Source organism: Callithrix jacchus, chromosome 8 (genome assembly GCF_049354715.1).
Source record: "Callithrix jacchus isolate 240 chromosome 8, calJac240_pri, whole genome shotgun sequence".
In the NCBI taxonomy this organism is placed as follows: Eukaryota; Metazoa; Chordata; class Mammalia; order Primates; family Cebidae; genus Callithrix; species Callithrix jacchus.
Window position 1 is genome coordinate 79,632,401 of NC_133509.1, and position 23,847 is coordinate 79,656,247.

The window sequence follows — 23,847 nt, forward strand, 5'->3', positions numbered from 1 at the left end:
TAAAATCATTTTATTTTTCATTTTTGGGAAATGAATGCATAATGAGATTTTTAAATTATGTTTGAATAATAGTTTTTATAGGAAAGTACAAATGAAATTACATTCACCTTTCTTTCATTTTAGAGAGGTAACTGAAGTTCGTGAAGTCACCAGAAAATCAGTCCCTCGTAATTCCCTAGAAAGTGCTGAGTACCTTAAAGTCATAACTGGTTTATTAAATGCAAAAGACTTTCGTGATCGTATTAACGGGATTAAACAGCTTTTATCAGATACCGAAAATAATCAAGAGCTTGTCGTTGGAAACATTGTGAAGGTAAGGACTTGTCAAAATTAATTTTCAGACCAGGTATGGTGGCTTACGCCTGTAATCCAAGCACTTTGGGAAGCCAAGGTGGAAAGATCTCTTGAGGCTAGGAGTTCAACATTCAAGTCTAGCCTGGGCAACATAGCAAGACCCTGTCTCTACAAAAAAGAAAATAAAAACGTATTTTTATTTGATATCTATATCAAATAAAGTTCATTTTAAAAAAATGCACTAAAGCTTAGTGTTTTATATACTCTCTATATATACATATATACAAATTCCACAAATTTAAAATAGAATTTAATTAATAAATTACTAATATATGTATCATATATATTATTTTAAAGTGTTAAAATAAGCTTAGTGAAGAGAATGGATTGCCTGGGTTTTGCTATGTTAAAAGCATACTGGAACAACTCAAAGTAACCAAAACAAAATAAGAAGATAGCTATTTATTTGTCTGAATCCTGCCACAAATGGTAAGCTCCTTGAAACTTCTGTATTCTCAGAGCTCTCAGAACCTGTCATTTAATAAATATATGTTGAATTAATCAATAAATATTTTTTTAAAAAACAAAGACAAATAAGAGAGTTGATATTATTTTAGAATAGATATTAAAACTTTTCATATGTGGGTTAGAAATCTCTATATACTGATTTATGTAGTTATCTTTAGGAAGACAAGCAAAAGAAAGGAAAATATTAATAAATATTTATCATATCAGAGCATGGATTATTTTTGCTTCATCAGAATTTAGTTAATTTTATTAATAATTTGTTAATTAAATTTCATTTTAAATTTGTATAATGTGCATTATACTTGGCAAACATACCATAACTACTCTTCACTTCTAGTAATATTGTCTCAGTTTTCAGAAGAAAAGTACCATATTATATTACCATGTCATGAGAGCCAGAAAGTTGTATTTTCTGATATCTATTGAGTAAAACAGATCTCTTGGGAAAATTATTCTTAACATGAAAAATGATAAATAAGTATTGGAAATTATTAGTGAATAGTCTCAGCTCATAGAGAGCTCTTCACTCATCTGACATGATTAAAGAATTGTTTAGCATTCACTTTATTATATTTCATGAAAGTTAAGGATTCTGAAGAGCAAGGAATTATTGTTAAGGTTATTAGGTTAAGAGATAATAATACAAATGTAACTCTTGAAATTGCATCTAAAATTTTCACGATAAACCTAAACTGAAACTAGGTTAAATCTCCACAGTAAAACTTATATTTCTACTTCCAGTGTGAAAAGAGATTAAAAACAGAAACTTTTCTTAAGTTCTTACAGTTACCTTAGCTAACCTGCACCTTCCAGAAAACAGGATGTTTATCATATTTACAGTCAGTCATCATCTGCCTGCTGAGCCACATTTTTCACCCTTTATTAGGTTGTCTTTTGGGGTGATTTTTGAGGCCTTCTCTTTTTGTTACAAGAAGATTTGACACTTAGATTTAGTACCTAAAATTTTACAAAGTTTCTGTTATTCAAGTTCAGGCAAAATAGGATGTTGACTATGTATTTAAACTGAGTAAAGTCTGAGAAATATTATGAAATGCCAAGAGAATTATAAATACAGTAGCTGTAAACATTATTTTATTTTAAATATTTTACCAATTTACTTTCAGATTTTTGATGCTTTTAAATCTCGACTTCATGATTCTAATAGTAAAGTAAATCTGGTGGCTCTGGAAACAATGCACAAAATGATTCCTTTACTTAGAGACCACTTATCTCCTATAATCAACATGCTAATTCCAGCAATAGTGGATAACAATCTGAATTCCAAGAATCCAGGCATCTACACTGCTGCTACGAATGTTGTTCAGGCACTGAGTCAGCATGTAGGTAAGAAATCTTACTTTGGCACTCAAATTATTTTGACTTTCTTTTCATGTTTTTGTAATGCTGAAATCCTACTTATTCAGGTTTTAAAATTTAATACTATCATAAAACTTTCTATTTTCTCAATAGTTTTAAAATTACTTTTAGTGATTGAATTCTGTTCCATTAAATTGACTTTCTTTTCCTATATCTTTGACTTTTATTTCTTTTTCTTCCTCAACCTCATATCTGATACAAAAGTAACTCAATACTTTGGCATCAGATGATGTGGAAATAAAGAAAAAATACAAAAATAAGAAAATAATAAATGTACAACTTATATGTAAAACTTTTAGAAGATAATGTGAGAAAATCAGAACTTGGTGAAAAGTTTTACATATGGCACTAAAAGCACGATCCTGTAATCCCAGCACTTTGGGAAGCCGAGGTGGGCAGATCATCTGAAATCAGGAGCTCGAGACCAGCCTGGCCAACATGGTGAAACACTGTCTCTACCAAAAATACAAAAATTAGCTGGATGTGGTGGTGCACTCCTGTAATCCCAGCTACTCTGGAAGCTGAGGCAGGAGAATCACTTGAATCCAGGAAGTAGAGGTTGCAATGAGCCGAGATTGCACCACTGCACTGCAGCCTGGGCAACAGAGTAAGACTCTGTATCAAAAAATAAAAAATAAAAATAAATGGATAAAGAGACAAGCTACAGACTGGGAAAAATATTTTCAAACCACGTATTACAAAGAAGTCGTATCTAGAATATATAAAGAAATCTCAAAGCTCAACATCAAAGAAACAATCAAATAAGAAAATAGACAAAAGACCTGAAGAAGTATTTAAACCATGAGGCTATATGGATGGAAAATAAGGGAGGATATGTGACTGGCCAAATAAGCACGTGAAAAGATGTTCAACATCACTAGCCATCTGGGAAATGCATATGCAAGTGAAGGCCGTGATCACCACACAAGCACTGAAACAGCCAAAATAAAAAATAGTGACATTACAAAATGCTGGTAAGATTACATAGAAAGTACATCTCATACACTGCTAAATATAGCATGGAATACTACTTAATAAAAAAGAACTATTAAGAACATGGGACAATTTGCTATAAAAACATTATTCATCATGACCAAGTGGAATTTATCCCAGGGATGCAAGAATGGCTTAACATATGCAAATTAATGGTTCTTAAGTATTTTTCATCAGGTTTAGTATAATATCATAAACTTTAAGTGACACCATCAGATCTATATGAAGTGCCACTAGTGATGCTGGAAGGTGATCCCAATAAGCAAGGGAAAGTCATGACATGATAAATTTGAATTGCTCAATATCTAAGTAGCTTGAGGTCTGCAGCCATGGTCGCCCACCATTTCAGACAGATGACTAATCGTGTAAACAGATGACATGAATTTATATTATTGACAACTATAATACTGTAAATGTATTTTTCATCTCTTTCCTAATATGATTTTCTTTTTTCTAGCTTACTTTTTTGTAAGAATACAGTATATTATACATATAACATCCAAAATATGTGTTAATTGACAGTTACTGTATTGGTAAGGTTTCTGATTAACAGTAAGTTATTAGTAGTTAAGTTTTGGGAGAGTGATAAGTTAAACATGGATTTTCAACTGTATCGGGGTTGGCCCCTCTAACCCCTTTGTTGTCCACAGGTCAGTTGTAGTTATTTAAGATGAAACCTTTGGGTGGAAGGTACACAGGACCTCTATATAATCTTTGTAACTTTCTCTGTATCTATTATTATTTCAAAATTAAAACTTAAATTCAATAAATGTAAAAACTGCTTCCCTTTTTCTGTTTTTTGATAAAACTATGCTATCTATCATTTGGAATAAGATGACTAGGAGATTAAAGCACTTTTTTTTGTTTTTTTTAAATACCACTTGATAGCTCCTTTAAAACTTTGTGAGGTATTTTTTCTTCTCATTTGCTTTAAGGATAGTACTCTGTTAAGATTGTGTTTGGTTTGGTTTTTTTTTTTTTTTTTTTTTTTTGAGACAGAGTGTCACTGTCACCCAGGCTGGAGTGCAGTGGCGCAATCATAGCTCACTGCAGACTCGGACTCCTGGGCTCAAGTGATCCTCTTATCTCAGCCTCCCAAGAAGCTGGAATTACAGGTGCTAGCCACCATGCCTGGCCTGTTAAGGTTTTATAGAAAATTTTAAATAGTGATTAACTCTGTAGATTTTTAAAGTGTTACACATTTGCATCCTAGAAATGAATTTTGTTCTGTTCAATGCTATGTAATGGAAAATAAGAGCTCATTACTCTTTAAACATATGTCTCTGTGTTCTTTTTGTTTAGACAATTACTTACTTCTACAGCCATTTTGCACAAAAGCTCAGTTTTTAAATGGAAAAGCAAAGCAGGATATGACGGAAAAGCTTGCTGGTAAATACTTTGTAATTTCTAAACAGATATTTTATTAGCTAAAGATAAACTGATAGACTATTTCAATTTAATTTTAGGGTAGCTACCAACTTAATATAACTACCCACAAAGTAAAAATAAATTGTGTAATGATCCACAAAAGAACCTTTTAATATTTTTATCCCAACAGTTTTCTCCAAAAGAATTTTATCCCTTTTTTTCCAGTAAATGTTCAGTCTTCCTATAGCGTAACCAAATGCAGGTTCTGCCGATTGCCACTTGCAAAATTGAATTATAAGGATGAGGTGCAGTGGAAGGAAAGTGACTTTATTTTCCAAAGTTAGCAGTTGGCACATGGTTCAGCTTCAGAATTTTCAGGCAAAATGCTAGGGTTTAAGAAGGAGAAGTTTTGCAGCGAGGCACGCAGTGGGCCAGGCAGTACAGTTCTACATGATTTGTTCCTATGACTTATCTTGAGTTATTGCCCCATATGGTGAATGGGCTAGTGCTATCTCAGGCTGGACTGGGTTGTAAATTAGCATCACAGTCCTGAGGTAATCTCTTGGTAGGGGAGAATTCCACAGGCACCTGAATTGTTTCAAGATGCAGATTCAGTCTCTGGAAACTCTTTTTTGACAGGGAATCTCGTTCCGTTGCACAGGCGAGAGTGCAGGGGTGTGATCTCAGCTCACTGCAACCTCTGCCTTCTGGGTTCAAGCGATTCCCCTGCCTCAGCCTCCTGAGTAGCTGGGACTACAGGTACCTGCCACCATGCCCAGCTAATTTTTGTATTTTAGTAGAGACTGGTTTTCACCATGTTGGTCAGGCTGGTCCTGAACTTCTGACCTCAAGTGATCCCCCTGCCTCAGCCTCCCAAAGTGCTGGGATTACAGGCCTGAGCCACCGTGCCCACCCTGGTCTCTCGAACTGCTAAGCAAACATAATTAGATAGGCTAGCAATGCAAAGCAGTGTCTAGTAGAAAGGAGGAGAGCAGAATTTATTATTTCATTACTAAAATGTTAATACAAAGGGCCACAAAAGGAGAAGGAAAAAAAAAAAAACTTAAAAATAGGGTACTTGGTTACATTTGTAGAAGTAATATAGAAAAAAAGACATTAAAATCAAATTTTGGTTCTTATAGAAAACTGCTATTTCAAAATCATGTTTGATAAAAGGTCCATGGGTTACAAATGTGTACATTTTTGTTTCACTACATTTGGAAAACATTGAGATGAATTTGGATTCATTTTCTCTCTTTACTATTTTGCCTGAACTAACTGTTCTATATGGGAGTCTAATATCATACTTGAAGATCCCAGTCTTTGAGAGAAAGGTTTCTTACATTACTTCTTTTAAGAAGCCTACCTTTTCAGGACAAATGGCATAGGAAGAAGCTTAATATATTTTAGTTGCTTCTTATTTAGCAGAGCTTGGGCTTATTTATTTTAAAAAAAAAACTCCTTACTGTTTTTTATGTTTCAGATATTGTTATGGAACTTTATCAAAGGAAGCCGCATGCCACAGAACAGAAAGTATTGGTTGTTTTATGGCATCTTTTAGGAAACATGACAAATAGTGGCTCTCTGCCTGGAGCTGGAGGAAATATACGAACAGCCACAGCTAAATTATCAAAAGCACTCTTTGCACAGATGGGTCAGAATCTGTTAAATCAGGCTGCATCTCAACCACCACATATCAAAAAGAGTTTAGAGGAATTGCTCAATATGACAATTTTAAATGAATTATGAATCTTTGATAAAATATGGTATGATGAACGAAAGTGTTTACATGATGACAAATGGAGCTTTCTAAAAGTTACATTATCAGTGCCTGCAGTTCACATTCCAGTAAATTAAGTCAATGGCTATTTTTATTTGCAGCCTATGAGTACAAAGCTGTCTTATATCAACCCTACCACGTGTAGCCATCACATAAAAACCTAAAGTATATCATTCATGAATGAGAATTCATGAAATCTGAGGCACGTGGGATGAATTCAATTTTAATATTTTTGAGAAAAGTCCTGCTCATTTGCACTATTCTATACAAACTACAATTTGTTGCCCTATATATACAGTTAGAATTATAATTAAAAATACACTTTTTATTATGTAATCATGTTCTGCTATGTCTCATTACTCAGCCTTATTTTATAACATGGAAGTCACTGAACTATGTTATCACAAACTAAGTTTTGTATATTATTTGTGAAAAACATGTATTTCTGAATCAGTCTGCTAATATGATTGTGCAGTATTGGCTCGCTTTTGCTGCTGTGTTAATATATTTGCTTACCTTTTGGGTTTAATTATCTACACAATTGTGAAATTTAACAAGATATAATAAAGCATGACAACCAAAGTTTTAGAAAACATTAAACATTTTAAATGCACGTTTAAAATACGTGTTGAATGTAACCGCCCTATTTTTGTGTGCAAACACTAAATTTTATTTCTTTATGTTTTCACATTTTTAAAGGTGTTATTTTGCTGCTCAGTTGTGTAATTTTCAAAAATAGTGCCAGGTCTTCTATAGCTTTTTTCAGAATTCTTGGGCTTACAAGTACTGTATGCATCTTTAAAAAGAAAAGGAGTGTTATAAAATAAAAGGATTTATTTCTGTAGATGTGTGAGAGATATTCTATTTTTCCAACTTCCATACATGTTAAAATGGAAAAAAAGTGTATATATATATATATATATATATATATATATATATATGTAGTATTAACCTATCAGTTTCACTTGATCTACTTGTTATGATATTGACCTACAAATAAACCTGGGTTATCATTCTAACTTTATAGGAAATTAGCTGTGTGACCTTGGACAAGTCACTTGCTGGGTCTGGGCCTCAGTTTCCTCATCTCTAAAATGTAAGAGCGCCGGGTATGGTGGCTCATGCCTGCAATCCCAGCACTTTGGGAGGCTGAGGCGGGCAGATCACTTGAGCTCAGGAGTTCGAGACCAGCCTTGCCAACATGGTGAAACCCCATCTTTAAAAGAAATTTTAAAAAATTAAAAAATTAAATGTAAGAGCTAGACTAGACGATTTTAAAGGTACTATCCTATTCTAAAATTCTTTTATTCTATGTTCATTCTTTTTTGCTTCTGAGTCACTGACCAGTTTTCAGTTTTCTAATGTATATGGCTGCCTTTTTTTTTTTTTTTTTTTTTGGAGACAGAGTCAGTCTCTGTCGCCCAGACTGGAGTGCAGTGGCACCATCTCTACTCACTGCAACCTCTGCCTCCCAGGTTCAAGTGATTCTCCTGCCTCAGCCTCCCTAGTAGCTGGGACTATAGGTGTGTGCCACCACAACCAGCTAATTTTTTGTAGTTTTAGTAGAGACAGAATTTCACCTTGTTAGCCAGGATGGTCTTGATCTTGTGACCTTGTGATCTGCTCGCCATGGCCTCCCAAAGTACTAGGATTACAGGTATGAGCACCATGCCCAGCCTGGCTGCTTTTACAATTGTTATTTTTAAAAAATTTACTCTTAGCTTCTGAGAAAAAAACAAACAAACAAGAAAAGGCAAGCAGGTTGCTTCTATTTCAACTAAGCTAGAAGAAGAGTAAAGAATTGGCTACTGGCCGGGCATGGTGGCTTAAGCCTGTAATCCCAGCACTTTGGGACGCCGAGGCGGGTGGATCACGGGGTCAAGATATCGAGACCATCCTGGTCAACATGGTGAAACCCCATCTCTACTAAAAATACAAAAAATTAGCTGGGCATTGTGCCTGTAATCTCAGCTACTCAGGAGGCTGAGGCAGAATTGTCTGAACCGAAGAGGCGGAGATTGTGGTGAGCCGAGATTGCACCATTGCACTCCAGCTTGGGTAACAAGAGCGAAACTCTGTCTCAAAAAAAAAAAAAAAAGAATTGGCTACTATTTATATAAACTTATATTTAATTATATACTCTAAAAATACTTTATATTTTCCTCTAAGTATTTTATTATAGTCTTCTAGTTTGGCATACTTTATGTATAGGGTCATAGAGTAAATATTTTTGGATCTGTAAACCCTTATTTTTTAGCACTTAAAAAATGTAAAAAGTATTCTTAGCACAGGCCTCTGAAAAAAAAAGAAATGCTAAATTTGCTTGATCTTAAAAAAAAGAAAGAAAAATAGGCCTCAGTCAGATTCATTTTATCTCAGTTGTAAACTGAGATCATCATTACATTTTGCTTCAACCATACTTGATATCCATCATTGAAACAATGTTACAGATTTTAAGTTTTATTAATTATGACTTCTGCCTTTGTACCTTTGCACTGGTGCTAGCTAAATTTGCATCAGTTGATTGTTAGATACATTGAAGGTAGGTTTTACATTTTAAAGGAAAAAGAACACTTTATATATAAGCCTAATTATTCCTTAGTTTGAATTTTGCATTGAACAAAAGTACGTATTTGATCAGTCTAGGGAGAAAAAAAAGTACAGTAAATATAATCTCTACTAATAATTTGGCAGCTTTACTTCACATGATATGTGAGCTACCTTTTTTTTTTAATAAAGAAAATAGCTATTAATATAACAAGAGTCCCAAGCCTAAAGAATTTCTGTGTTTTAATAACTTGTTGATATTGAGGACTCAAAAGTCTAGCATTCTTATCAAGTTATCAACAAAGAATTACAGACTGATCACTGATTGAAATAACTAAAGCAAAGCTGAACGCCTGGATAAACAAACGCATTTACCTGGAGTTTACTAGCAGTGATAATTATTAAAGTCCACCCTCACCCAGCAATGCAACAAAAAAAAAAGTTAAATAACATATTTACCCAATGGAATACATATCATATAGTCATTAAAAATAATGCCAAATGCTAATCACAGGTCAATGTTCACAGTATGTTAAAGGAAAAACTTGGTACAGTATCTCTATCAATATATGTGCACATAGAAAACGGAAGTAGTATACACCAACATCTTAATGGTGGTAATCTGTGGGCAGGGAATTTAATTTTTTTTCAATGTACTTTTCTGTAATTTCTATTTTTTCAGAAATGAAAAAGACATTGCTTATAGTATTTAAATTTCCATAAGTGAAGAGAATCTGAAAAGTAATGTGAAGAGGAAAAATATATAACACAGGAGAGTAGCAAACATGAGAAAAGTGCTAAGAGAGGTGACAGTGATGTGACTCAAAGGGAGATGACAGGGGAGACAAGTATTATTCAGATAAAGAGTGTAAGACTTTGATTCAGAAAGCGTGAATTTGGGAACCCAGTTTTATAATTACTTGCTAAACCTTACATACAACCTGGGGTTATTGGGAAGTCCAAAATTTAAAAGGGATTATGTGTAAGAAAGGATTTATGGGGCCAGGTGCGGTGGCTTATGCCTTTAATCCCAGCACTTTGGGAGGCCGAGGTGGTTGAATCACCTGAGGTCAGGAGTTCTCGACCAGCCTGGGCAACATGGTAAAACTCTGTCTCTACTAAAAATACAAAAATTAGCCAGGCATGGTGGTGGACAACTGTAATCCCAGCTACTGGGAGGCAGGATAATTGGTTGAACTCAGGAGGCAGAGGTTGTAGTGAGCTGAGATCACACCATTGCACTCCATTCCGGGTGACAAGAGCAAGACTGTCTCAAAAAAAAAAAAAGTTTTTATAAACCTCAAATGCTATGTAAAGGTAACATTCCCAACAGAAGGAAGACCCAACTGGCATGAGCAAAAAGGAATTATTTTATTGTGTATATTTATGAAGTAAAACTTCATGTTTTCATACATTGTGGATCATTAAGTTATTAACATACCCATCACCTTACAGACTTGACTTTTTTTTTTGTGGTGATAACATTAAAATCCACTCTCAGCAGTTTTCAAAGACACATTATTATAAACTATAGTTACTGTATTATACTGTAGGTTTTCAGAACTTATTCTTTTATTTTTCTTTTTTATTTTTTTAAATTTATTTTTAATGAAAAAAAGAAAGAGAAAGGGGGAGAGAGAACAGGAGTCTTGCTCTATTGCCCAGGCTGGAATGCAATCTAAAAACAGGTATGAAAAACCTCTTTTATGCCGATAATTGTGCTTAACAGCGGAGACAGGAAGGAATAATGAAAGAAAAAAACAGCCAACCAATATTTCATTTAAATCTGTGAAATGCTATGCAAATGCTGAAGAGTGCTTTGCTTCTGTTTCTGTGGTCACTTTTAAAATAGGTATAATGTGATACTGAAAAAAACGTATGATCTGGGGTGAAGAATTCTATAAATATTCACTGAGTTTACTTGTTCCAGGTCTGAGTTCAAATCATAAATGTCCCTGTTAACTTTCTATCTCATTGATCCATCGAATATTAACAATGTGGTGTCAAAGTCTCCTGCTATTATTGTGCAGGAGTCCAAGTCTCTTTCCAAGTCATTGAAAACTTGTCTTATGTAACTGGGTGCTCCTATATTGAGTGTATATATATTTATGATCATTGACTCCTATTGTTGCATTGATCCCTTTACCATTATGTAATGTCCTTCTTTGTTTCTTTTAGTCTTTATTACTATTAAAGTCTATTTTGCCAGAGATGAAAGTTACAACTCCTGTTTTTTTTTTTCCGCTCCATTTGATTGGTGAGTCTTCCTCCAACCTTTTGTTTTGAGTCTTTGTGTGTCCTTGCTTATGAGATGGATCTGGATACAGCGTGCTGATGTATTTTGACTTTTTATTCAGTTTGCGTGTCTGTGTCTTTGATTGGGGCGTTTAATCCATTTAAATTTAGGATTAATATTGATATTTGTGAGTTTAATATTATCATTTAATGCTAGCTGGCTATTTTGCCCATTAGTTGATATAGATTCTTCATTATGAAGATACTCTACCTTTTGGTAAGTTTTTGGGATGACTGATACTGGTTGTTCCTTTCTGTGTGTAGTCTCTTGTAAAGCAGGCCTGGTGGTGATGAAATCTCTGAGTGCTTGCTTGTTCATGAAAAATTTTATTTTTCCTTCATTTATGAAGCTTAATTTGACTGGATATGAGATTCTGGGTTGAAAATTCTTTTCTTTGAGGATATTGAATATCGACCCCCACTCTCTTCTAGTTTGTAGGGTTTCTGCTGAGAGATCTGCTGTAAGTCTGATAGGCTTCCCTTTATAAGTAACCTGACTTTTCTCTCTAGCTGCCCTTAGAATTTTCTCCTTTATTTCAACCCTGGTGAATCTAACGATTATGTGTCTTGGGGTTGCTCTACTTGAGGAATATCTTTGTGGTGTTCTCTGTATTACCTGGAGTTGAGTATTGTCCTGCCTTACTAGGTTAGGAAAGTTTTCCTGAATAATATCCTGAAGAATATTTTCCAGCTTGCATTCATTCTCTTCATGACATTTAGGTACACCTATCAAACGTAAATTAGGTCTTTTCACATAGTCCCATATTTCTTGGAGACTTTGCTCATTCCTTTTTACTTTTTCTTCTCTAATCTTGTCTTCCCGTTTCATTTCATTAAGTTGGTCTTCGACCTCTGATATCCTTTCTTCTGCTTGATCAATTCAACTGTTAAAACCTGTGCATACTTCGTGGAGTTCTCATGTTGTATTCTTCAGTTCCATTAATTCACTTATATTCCTCTCTAAATTGTCTGTTCTCGTTAGAATTTTGTCAAACCTGTTTCCAACGTTCTTAGTTTCTTTACACTGGGCTAGAACATGTTCTTTTAACTCACAGAAGTGTCTTATTATCCACCTTCTGAAGCCTAATTCTGTTATCGGAAGGCACTCGTTCTCCATCAGGCCTTGTTCCCTTGTTGATGAGGAACTGTGTGATCCTCTGTAGAGGGAGAGGCATTCTGATTTTGAGTATTCTCAGCCTTTTTATGATGGTTTCTTCCCGTCATTATAAATTTATCCACCTGTCGTCTTTGTAATTACCGTCTTTCAAATTAGGTCTCTGAGTGGATGTCCACCTTGTTGATTCCCACTGTGCTGGCTAAAACAGTGGCATCAAGATTCTTGGTGCTTTTCTGCCTGGGAATCTCCAATCTGGCTTCCCTCCTGAATCCCTTCTTCAATCAGCTGAATGGGCGACTCTGCCTTCCCGGAGCTCCAAATGTTGACCAAAAGGGGACGCTGTCCTGTTTACTCTGCACTGAGAACCGCTGCGCCGGCCACAAGAGTCGCACTGGCAACCCATGGGGCTCCTCCGCTGGGAATCTCCTGGTCCTTGAGCAACAAAAATTCGTCTGAAAGTGTGGCGTCCTCATTCTCTGCACTTTCACTGGGAGCTACAATCCTGAGCTGCTAGTGATTGGCCATCTTGGATCTCTCTCCCTTATTTATTTATTTTGAGGAAGAGTATCACTCTATCACCAGGGCTGGAGTGCAGTGGTGCAATCTTGGCTCACTGTGACCTCTGTCTCCCAGATTCAAGCGATTCTCCTGCCTCACCTTCCCAAGTAGCTGGGACTACAGGTGCTTGCTACCATGCCTAGCTAATTTTTGTATTTTTAGTAGAGATGGAGTTTCACCATGTTGGCCAAGCTGGTCTTGAACTCCTGACCTTGTGATTCACCTGCCTCTGCATCCCAAAGCTAGCCACTGTGCCTAGCCTTATTTATTTATTTTATAAGGCCTCACCTCAGGTGATCTGCTCACCTTGGCCTCCCAAATTGCTGAGATTACAGGCATGAGCCACCACTTTGGCCTTCTTTTTTTTATTTTTAAAAAGTTTTAGGCCAGGCACATTGGCTTACGCCTGTAATCCCAACACTTTTGGAGGCCAAGGTGGGTAGAACATGAGGTCAGATCGAGACCATCTGGCCAATATGGTGAAACCCCGTCTATTAAAATACAAAAACCTAGCCACGCGTTGTGGTGCGGGCCTGTAGTCTCAAACTTGAGAGGCTGAGGCAGGGGAATCACTTGAACCTGGGAGGCAGAGCTTGCAGTGAACCGAGATCACGCCACTGCACTCCAGCCTGGCAAGACTCCTTCTCAAAAAAAGGAAATAGTTTTAGAGATGGGATCTTGCTGTATTGCTCAGGTTGGACTTGAACTCTTGGGCTCAAGAGATCCTCCAACCTCAGCCTTCCAAAGTGCTGAGATTGCAGGCATGATCCACTTTGCCTGGCCATAATTCTTCCTTTCTAAAAGAAACTTTGGACCCTTTGACCATCCATTTTTCCCTTTCCCCACCCCAAGCCTGCCAGTTCCTGCCAACCACCATCCTGTTTTCTACTTCTTGGAGTTCAACTGTCTTAAATTCCACATATGAGATCATGTAGTATTTTCTTTCTGTGCTTGGCTTACTTCACGTAGTGTAATGTCCTCCAGGTTTATCCATGTTGTTGCAAATGACAGAGGCCGAATAGTATTTCACAGTGTATAAATACTGCATTTTCTTTATTCATTCATCTATTGATGAACACTTGATCAAGACTTCAAGGCACTCATCTCTATGATTCCCTCAGAGAATTGTGTTGCCTTTTGTTTCATATACTCTTAAGAGATATTTGATAAGAAAGGTCCTCTAAGTTTTATTATAGCTTTTAAAACTGTTGTTATCAATTGGAATGCTTTTGATTGAATAGCAAACCCAACTAACAATATCTTAAACCAATTGATATATTATTTGTCTCATACTCCAACAAGTGTAGAAATATGTCACTGCTAAGAATTGTGCCAATGGCTTGATGATATCAGAGCTGATTATAAGATGGCAGCTTCCTCTCGAAATATCATAATTGTGCTTCAGACAAAAACAAAAAGTAAAAGGGATAACAAGCACAGGAGTTTCTCTAGTAAGGCTTTGCTTTTTCATTTAGGAAAGGAGGCCCTTCCTATGTACTTCTACCTACATCTCATTGGCCACCCTTAGGTTCAAAGGAGGCTAGGAAATTGAGTATTTCATTTCCCAGTCTCAATAATACAGGGAGATAATAGAGAAGATAGTGAGCATGGATACAATTGAGCCAACCTACAATATCTGCCGTATTCCATGAGCCCCACTCTGATGAACCACAGTGGCATTCTATGCCCCAGGAATTGGTATTGATTCAGATCCAATGTTTAATAAATTCCAAGAAGCCAGCATGTTTTCTGTTTTCTGGTGTGAAGTCACCTTAGTAAGTAGCCATAAGTCTCTGAGGAAATAGGAGGAATGTACAGAGTGTTATTACTATAGCGTTCTTAAGTTTATCCAGAAACAGGAGTAACACTGAGAACTCTCAGGAAGACTGAATTGAGGAGATATTAATACCATTTGAGCTAAATTTGAAAGATCATGTAGTAAAGAGGAAATGAGCTTCATTTTCTGTTTGGATTTAAATCTCCTGGAGCTACAGCTTTAAGTTTACTTGCTTTACCAGTAAGGAGAAACACTAAATACAGGAGTCTGAATTTTTCTAATAGAAGAGCCACGATAGGCTGGATGCAGTGGCTCACGCCTGTAATCCCAGCACTTTGGGAGGCCAACCTGGGTGGATCACCTGAGGTCAGGAGTTCAAGACCAACCTGACCAACATGAATAAACCTCATCTCTACTAAAATACAAAATTAGCCAGGCGTGGTGGCACATGTCTATAATCCCAGGTACTCAAAAGGCTAAGGCAAGAGAATGGTTTGAACCTGGGAGGTGGAGGTTGTGGTCAGCCGAGATCAAGCCACTGCACTCTAGCCTGGGCAACAAGAGCGAGACTCCGTCTCAGAAAAAAAAAAATGCCAGCCGGGCGCGGTGGCTCAAGCCTGTAATCCCAGCACTTTGGGAGGCCAAGGCGGGTGGATCACGAGGTGGTGAAACCCCGTCTCTACTAAAAATACCAAAAATTAGCTGGGCATGGTGGCGCGTGCCTGTAATCCCAGCTACTCAGGAGGCTGAGGCAGGAGAATTGCCTGAACCCAGGAGGCGGAGGCTGCGGTGACCCGAGATCGTGCCATTGCACTCCAGCCTGGGTAACAAGAGCGAAACTCCGTCTCAAAAAAAAAAAAAAAAAAAAAAAAAAAAGCCACCACAATTTATTTAATGATGGATTATTTATAATAACAAATTTCATTCCCTAGAGCAATATAATCTGTAAATTAAATGATCCATGAGGTATTTTACTCATTTTTTCATGGCATGTTAACATTTTGAAGAGAATAAACAGGAATAATACTGAATAGCTTAGAAACTGTGATTAACACTGGGTATTACAAGCTATATTTTGCTCTTTCATCAATCAGGACCCAGAAGGAAATAGATGGCAAATACAAATCAGCATAATTTGGGAAGTAGTTAATAAGAGACTATGTATAAAGGCAGGACTTAGGGAAACCTGGAACTTAGAAGAAGGAAATTATATGGAGAGGACTACTTTGATCAGAGCTGAGATTACTCACATAGAAGGAGCTGGATGAATAAATACCCTGACCTCACTTCCATTCTGCCAGAACTTTCTCTTGGCCACATTCAACCAGAAACCAGGAAGCAAAAGCACCTATTGATAAGGTCTGTAAGGGTCAATCGCCAATGAATGGAGAAGGGTGGATAGGAAAGACAGTGATCTGGAGGGGCAAATGGAAGAAATACATTAATAAATAACATCATTTCCCATTTGTCTGATTTTTTTTGTTCTGTTTCAGAGATTCCATGACCTTAAACATTGTTTTTTTAGAACCCACCACCCTCTAAACTACAGCATTTGGTATAATATTTTTTTCTTCCCAAAGCTTATAATTGTGACACTTAATTTTTAAAAAGTCAACTAAGGCTAAATCAATTTTTTTTTTTGAGATGGAATCTCCCTCTGTTGCCCAGGCTGGAGTGCAGTGGCATGATCTTGGCTCACTGCAACCTCTGCCTCCTGGGTTCAAGTGATTCTTCTGCCTCAGCCTCCTGAATATTTGGGATTACAGGCTTGTGCCACCATACCCAGCTAATTTTTGTGTTATTTTTAGTAGAGATGGGGTTACACCACATTGGTCAGGCTGGTCTCGAACTCCCGACCTTGTGATGTGTCTGCCTTGGCCTCCCAAAGTGCTGAGATTACAGGCATGAGCCATCATGCCCAGCCGGCTAAATCAATTTTTAAAATAATGTGTGTTTCTGCCAGTGCGGATCACATTTTAGACAAACAGAAGAGCCCATGTAAAGGTTTAGACACATAAAAGCACTGTGGGAACAGTAGGTTCTTTGGAGTTATGGGGAGGCATAAACAGTGAGAAGGCTGGCATGATTATGAAACACTGCATTTTCCATTCTAAAAGTTTAGGTTTTTAAGCAGGGGAGTGAGAGCAATAGCACTGGCTTGAAAGGTAAAATGTAAAAACTAGATAAAGAAAAACAATGAATCCACAGTGAATAAAGTTGAAGAAGCAAGTAGATTTTTAGAAAATGGCTATTTGAGTGAACGATATCTCAGAGATAATGTTATTTACTGATGAAGAAGTTGCGGCCACCTTAGGAAAGACCAAAGAACCAGAAAAGGAGTGAAGGTCTTGCCAGTCACTGTGTAACAGTGCTACCAGCAAACTCCGGCCTGTCTTCCCAACATACCACTCCCTCCCCACAGGAAACATTTTAAAAGTGCTGTTTAAACCTGTAAAAAATAAACCTGGCCACACTGTCAGATAATTCAAAAAAGTTAGCTTGGAGTGTTGAGGAGGCAAATGGGAAGGGAAAGCTTCAACTAGGTGCAGTTTGATGAAAGTAAAAGGTAGAACAAAAGACTGAATTTGCTATTTGGAAGGGAAGGTGCTGGTGACAGGAAACATCGTCTTGCAGATAATTATTTCCAAAGGAGACAGATACCAGGTGAGGAACTTGGAGCTCAGTAGTAATACTACTGCACCTTGAACAAGAGATTACATGGTAAATGATGGGTGAATGCAGGGGCACAAGTGTAACAGAATCTTAAAGGGTGAGAGGTCAGATTTGAAAGAAATTTTCTTAAAGTGGCGATGGCTGAAAGAAATTTTTTTAAATTAAAGTGAAGATGGCGGTACAACTGAAGAGGACTGCTAAGATTGTCAACACACAGCTTCTTTCAATTTGTCCAGAGAATAACCCTTTAAAGTTTTTTTGTTTTGTTTTTGTTTGGCCAAACTTTAGTCAGGCATCTTCTGCTAGGCATTTCTGTACACTTTTTTGGTAAAATCCAGTTTTAGCAAAGAAGTGTGCTAAGTCAGATTAGCAATAAACCCCTACCCTTGATAGCTGATCATCCTCAACACCTGTTCAGATTCCTCAGCCTCCACCATCCCCAGGTGGTGTCTGATTGATTATCTTGGCCTATCTTCAGCAAAAATTCTATTAGGTGGTTTAGCCAAAATTCCCCTTACCCTGATGTTTCCTTTTAGTAATTTTCCATTCACTTAATACTTCTCCTTGGCCACAAATCTCCATGTCTGATTGATTATCTTGGCCTATCTTCAGCAAAAATTCTATTAGGTGGTTTAGTCAAAATTCCCCTTACCCTGATGTTTCCTTTTAGTAATTTTCCATTCACTTAATACTTCTCCTTGGCTACAAATCTCCACTTGTCCATGCTGTACCGGGAGTTGAGCCCAGTATCTCTTCCCCACTCGTAAGTCTCCACTACAGTTAGTGGTCCCTATACCTACTGAGATGGTCCTGAATAAAGTTCTCGTGTGTGTGTGTGTGTGTGTGTGTGTGTGTGTGTGTGTGTGTTGAGACGGAGTTTCGCTCTTGTTATCCAGGCGGGACTGCAATGGCGCTATCTCGGCTCACCACAACCTCCGCCTTCTGGGTTCAAGCAATTCTTCAGCCTCAGCCTCCCGAGTAGCTGGGAGTATAGGTGCGCGCCACCATGGCCAGCTGAATTTTGTATTTTTAGTAGAGACGGGGTTTCACCATGTTGACCAGGATGGTCTCGATCTCTTGACCTCGTGATCCACCCGCCTCAGCCTCCCAAAGTGCTGGGATTACAGGCGTGAGCCACCGCGACCGGCCCATTTTTATGTTTTAAGGAGTATCACTAAATGCTTTTTTCTTTAACAATAGCGCGTTCTCCAAACCCCTAAGTCCACAGTTTCGTTTTTAGGAAAAGAGTGGGCCCAGGGTCTATCTACATCATGTTGAGATTTGTGGGTTTAACTCTGAATTTCTGCCCGTTTTTAGGTACATTTTTTAGTGTGAAAGCTTGAACAATTGTTGGGAAAACCTCAGATTTGCCCCCAAACATGACATTTTACCTTTTTTGGAGGGGAGGCGTCAGGGCGCTGTGTTTCAGATCAGGTGTGTGAAAGGCCCGAAACAGCCTTCTTTCCTTTGGGAAATCCCTACCACAGGGAAAAAAGCAGGTGGGAGCAGCTGTCCCCGCCCTTGCTGGGGGCGGGGCTGATTCCAGAGAGGGCCAGGCCTGCGCGCTGCAGACTCACGTGACGTTTTCGCCTCCCGGGACACCGACGCATGCGCATCGTGCTCTGGACCAGGCGGCCGTGGCGCGGGTGGTGGCTGCTGTGGTGGCTGTGGGGACTGAGGCGGTGTAGTACCTTCTTCAGTGAGGGTCGTCCCAGGCTTCGGCTCATGGCATCGAGTGGCATCCTTCATAAGGTCTGCTGGGGCGGGCTCCTTGAAATTAGCTGGGGGCGGAGAGTGGTTCTTGGGACAGAAAGGGGCCTGACGGGTTTCAGGCCGCGCTGTGGCCGCGGCCTCCCTCTCCCGCCCTGTTTAAGGCCTGGCTCGGTCTCAGCGCCCAGCTGTCCATTCCTTTCTCCTTCCCACCTGTTGGGTGGAGTGGTGCAAGGTATTTTTTTCTTAGATCACACGTTTCACTTGTGGGGTGCGTTAGGTAGGGTGGGCAAGTGTTGGGCCTCCTTCATCTGGATTTAGGAAGAGATTTGGGGGTAATTCTAAAGCCCTTGCTTCCCCGGAGCTGGAACACAGTGAGGCTGGGATGGCTGGAAGTACAAGGAGCAGATTCGCAGCCTCCAGAGGATTGGGAAGATACAATATACATTTTATTGCTAAGGCATTTGAACGCCTTGTAGGGCGCGTTCGGCCGTCTGACTACACGAGCAACACTTTAGCGACCCCAAGTCACAGCACCCTAAGCTTTTGGCAGAATAGGGTAGAACAGAAAAAACAGACATCAAATATCTTGGTAAGATATTTAAAGGGAATTTGTTTAAGAATGTTCAACTTTGGTAATTAGAGACCAGCACTGGTATTTTTCTCACTCTAAAATCACATCTTTATGTTAATTAATACTTGGAAGTTAATAAATAATACTCTTCAGTGTATTGTTGATGATGCCATAATACCATGTAAATTTATGCCGATTCAAATGTTATTTTTTCGTGTGATACTCATATGGCCTTCTGTTTGAGGACTTCAGATTATTTCTTTAGCAACTGATTTAATCTGTTCAGAAATAAAATTTGCTACAGCTGAGGAAGTGTGAGACTTGAGAAATAAGTTTCGGACAGGGAAGTATAGAGTTCCTGTTGGAATTTAAGTGTTTTTGGCTCTATGGGAGCTTAAATAATGGAGTGAAAAGAACAAGCGTCTACTGTCAGGTTTCCCTCCTCCCTCTAGATTTATAATCTCATTCTACAGTTGCAAAAGTTGGAACTTTCCACTGTTCACACTCTAGCAAGGGATAAAGTAATGGAAAGGAGTTCTGTTAAAGAAGACTAGTACTTAGATTGCGAGCTCTGGTAGGGATTGAGCATAGATGTCTAAAAGTAGATGGTAGGAGAAACCATTTGTTTAAAGTCTCAGAATATTTTTACTTGCTTATCTTATAATTGAATAAGAAAGATGATGTTTAAAAGTCAAATGATAAAAATTGTGTGTGCTGTTTTCTGTGGTATGTTTTAACAAATCTCCATGGAAGATAAGACTTTTTTAAAAAATTGAAAGTAGCCAAAGGAGGAAGAAAGTAGTATAGTTCCAGCCCAGTGGTAAGTTTTCCAAAGATCCAAAGATGAGGTAGACATTTATGTAAATATATATGCAAAGTCTAGTTTCTAGAACACAGTGCTTAATATGTGGAGACTTTAAAAAGTCAGCCTGTGACTACTTAGCCTACTTTGCCCCTAAAAACAGCCGCCAAAACCGTTGGTTATGATAGTCTCTTTTCTTCTTACATCCCAGATCTCTAGATGGCCTTATTTGTGAACGAGACAAAAAGTGATTTGTGTATTGCAAGGCTACTTGATTTGCTCTACCCAAAACTCCTTTCGGTCTTTAGTGATGACTTCAGATTTTTATACATTGCTCTGTTTGTGAAAAAGAATAGTCAGTAGTATAATTTTTAAGTACCTCTACAGGGATAAGGGGCATATAGATAATAAAAAGAAATGAGGTATTAGGTCAAATGTCCCATTTTTAAGTAAGTGTTGGTAATTGAAGTCATCCTCGAAAAGACCTTTTAAATTTTAAGATGGTATAATTGCCACTGAAATGTTTAAGGTATGTCATAACTATACTAAATGTGAAAGGTATGATAAATGTATTTTTTATATACTGCATAATCACTTTATGTTTCCTTTTATACTCGTGTACTTTGTTTCTATCATGCGATTTTATAATAAAGTGTAATGTGAAAAGGAATCAACTGGTTTGGTGAGTTGAAAAAAAAGAGGACTTTTGTTAGTCTGGGGGAACAGCTTGTGTCAACGCTCAGAAAGAAAGAATCTAAGGGGTTCTGGAAATGGCAATGAGGAGGAGTATTGTAAGATTTTGGAAAGTTAAGTTGGGACTGGATATATCATTCAGAGAGGTTATGCTGTTACATAGCAAGTATTATTTTAAGTTCTAGGGGGATAGCAGAGCACAAAACTGATAAGGCCTCTTTCTCAATGAATTTATTTATTTTCCTTTTACTCCTGTTGAGCTGTCATCAGGGAATTTAATTTTCAAGTAATATTAGTTTATCTGTAGCAGTAGTGCAGCAGTGTTTCTCAAAATTTTTTACCGCAGTCCACAGTAAGATGTTCATGGACGTCACTAACTCAGTAAACAGTTAAATTGTGTGTGCTTCAACAGTATGCCCTTAATGTGTGCATGTACTCTGGTATATATATTTTTCTATATTTAAAAAATGAGGGGCCAGGCGCGGTGGCTCACGCCTATAATCCCAGCACTTTGGGAGGCCGAGGCGGGTGGATCATGAGGTCAAGAGATCAAGACCATCCTAGTCAACATGGTGAAACCCTGAAAAATTAGCTGGGCATGGTGGCGCACACCTATAGTCAGTCCCAGCTACTCGGGAGGCTGAGGCAGGAGAATTGCTTGAACCCAGGAGGCGGACGTTGGGGTGAGCCGAGATCGCACCATTGCACTCCAGCCTGGGTAACAAGAACGAAACTCCGTCTCAAAAAAAAAAAAATGATAACATTAGTAGTGTGAATGGAAAGAAGGGGATAGTTAATTTTTTAAGGTGTATTATCTTGCTCTGTTGCCCAGGTTGGAGTGCACTGACACGGTCAGCTCACTATAGCCTGTGCCTGCCTGGGCTCAGATAATCTTCCTGCCTCAGCTTCCCAAGTTGCTGGGACCACAGGCATGTGCCACCATACCCAGATAGTTTTTTGATTTTTTTGTGGAGACAGAGTTTCCCTCTGATGCCCAGGTTGATCTTGAGTGCATGAACTCAAGCAGTCCTCTCACCTCGACTTCACAGAGTGCTAGGTGATTATATGTGTGAGCCACTGCATGCATGGCCCAGAGTGTATTATTATTTTTGATTGACAGATCATAATTGTATACATTTGGGGGTAGGAGATCATTCATTTTTATACCAAGATACATTTGATTATTTTGTGAAGGAGGCTTAGAGAGGTTATGTAATTGGCTCACAGTTCCCTAATGTGTAGCCAGAAGTCTGTTCTTTGGCCTCTAAAGCCCAAACACTTACCATTTTCCATTTGGTTGTGAAAGCAGTATACTGGGTTTTAGTATGGGTGACTGAACGCTATTTGTTTAGTGTTCAATGAATTGAGTGTATACTAGGCCTCCAGGTGTACTATATCCCTATGTATGGGTAGATCTTGTCCTTACTCTCAAGAAACATGTAATCTGGTAGAGAATATGCACATAGAACAGGTATCACAAATGTGTTATGTGCTGTGGAGAAAAAGAATGCTGTGGGGGCGTGATTGGGGGCAACCTAACTTATTTGACGGTATGAGGACACTTTTCAGGAAGTGATATTAAACTTGCCCACTGTGATGATGGCATTTCTTATGACAATTTTGGATTCATTATGAAAACAAGTACTCTCTGAGCAATTGTTGAAAAAAAATTAAAAAGTAAACTTTGCCCAGAAGATTAGGCTTTAGTTATTTTGAAGGCACTGAGTCAGAGTGTGGGGTGGGGTAAAGGCATAAGAAAGCATCCAGGTAGAAGAAACTGCGTTTACTAAGATTCTGAAGCTGAAAGGAGTGGAATTGGAAAAAAACAGAAAGTAAAACTCAACAGAAATAAAATCTCTGTGCTGTACAATTTAGTAGAGAAGAGGCAAGAGTTTTGGTGTTAGGATGAGGTTGAATTTTGGCTCTGTTTCTTACTATTAGTATAAATTTAGACAAGTTATCTAACCTTAATGAATTTTGGTTTTGTCATCCTTAAAAGGGAAGGTAACAGTTAACAAAATATTTGCTCAGTAAGTATCATCTCTGATTATCATTAATAGCTAGTAATTGAAGTTAGAGCAGTGCAGATTATATTCTTCATTCATTCATTCTTAAGTAATGAGTGTCTTTGTTTGCCAGGCAACTCAGCATACAATAGCTGAATTACGTGTGTATGTGTATTATTACATTAAACTATCATAAAACAATATACTTTCACTATGCAAAGCGCTGTGCTAAATTTTTTTCTATTTTCCATTTGAAGAAGGGAAAAGAAACTGGTCTGAAGCAATCTTCAATTTAAAAATTACTGATAGACAGTGGAGAGATGATGATTACTTAGCCCTTTATTAAAGATATGATATGCAGATATTTTCTCCCATTCTGTAGGTTGCCTTTCCACTCTGCTGATTGTGTCCTTTGATGGACAAAAACTTTTAAGTTTGATATAGTCCTATTTGTCTATTTTTGGTTTTGTTTGCCTGTGCTTTTGGCATTATCCAAGAATTCATTGCCAAACCCAGTATCATTAAGCTTTCCCCTATGTTTTCTTCTAGGAGTTTTTTTTTTTTGAGATGGAATTTCACTCTTGTTACCCAGGCTGGAGTGCAATGGTGCGATCTTGGCTCACCGCAACCTCTGCCTCCTGGGTTCAAGCAATTCTCCTGCCTCAGCCTCCCGAGTAGCTGGGATTACAGGCACGCGCCACCATGCCCAGCTAATTTTTGTATTTTTAGTAGAGACGGGGTTTCACCATGTTGAC

The 23,847-nt window shown here is 37.9% G+C and overlaps 2 protein-coding genes and 1 non-coding gene across 7 annotated transcripts in view; all 3 read left to right on the forward strand.

Moving 5' to 3' along the window:
* The window catches only part of TOGARAM1 (TOG array regulator of axonemal microtubules 1), a 125,206-nt gene extending 118,022 nt beyond the window's left edge, over nucleotides 1–7,184 (forward strand). For 2 of the 3 annotated variants that reach the window (XM_035260409.3, XM_035260410.3), the window contains 4 exons: nucleotides 124–313; nucleotides 1,947–2,166; nucleotides 4,495–4,581; nucleotides 6,044–7,184. In XM_035260409.3, the coding sequence (XP_035116300.2) occupies nucleotides 124–313; nucleotides 1,947–2,166; nucleotides 4,495–4,581; nucleotides 6,044–6,309 (763 nt within the window). In that variant the 3' untranslated portion in view covers nucleotides 6,310–7,184. The remainder of the gene's footprint in view (nucleotides 1–123; nucleotides 314–1,946; nucleotides 2,167–4,494; nucleotides 4,582–6,043) is intronic. The other variant, XM_035260411.3, reaches the window with a different exon arrangement.
* Nucleotides 7,185–18,926: 11,742 nt separating this feature from the next.
* Nucleotides 18,927–23,847, forward strand: part of PRPF39 (pre-mRNA processing factor 39) — a 32,068-nt gene continuing 27,147 nt past the window's right edge. For all 3 annotated transcript variants that reach the window (XM_078334833.1, XM_078334834.1, XM_002753854.5), the window contains exon 1: nucleotides 18,927–19,059. The gene's annotated coding sequence lies outside the window, so the exon portion shown is untranslated. The remainder of the gene's footprint in view (nucleotides 19,060–23,847) is intronic.
* LOC118145327 (small nucleolar RNA SNORD58) lies at nucleotides 22,678–22,743 on the forward strand. The gene has a single exon (XR_004730449.1). It is a non-coding gene; the product is annotated as a small nucleolar RNA SNORD58 (small nucleolar RNA).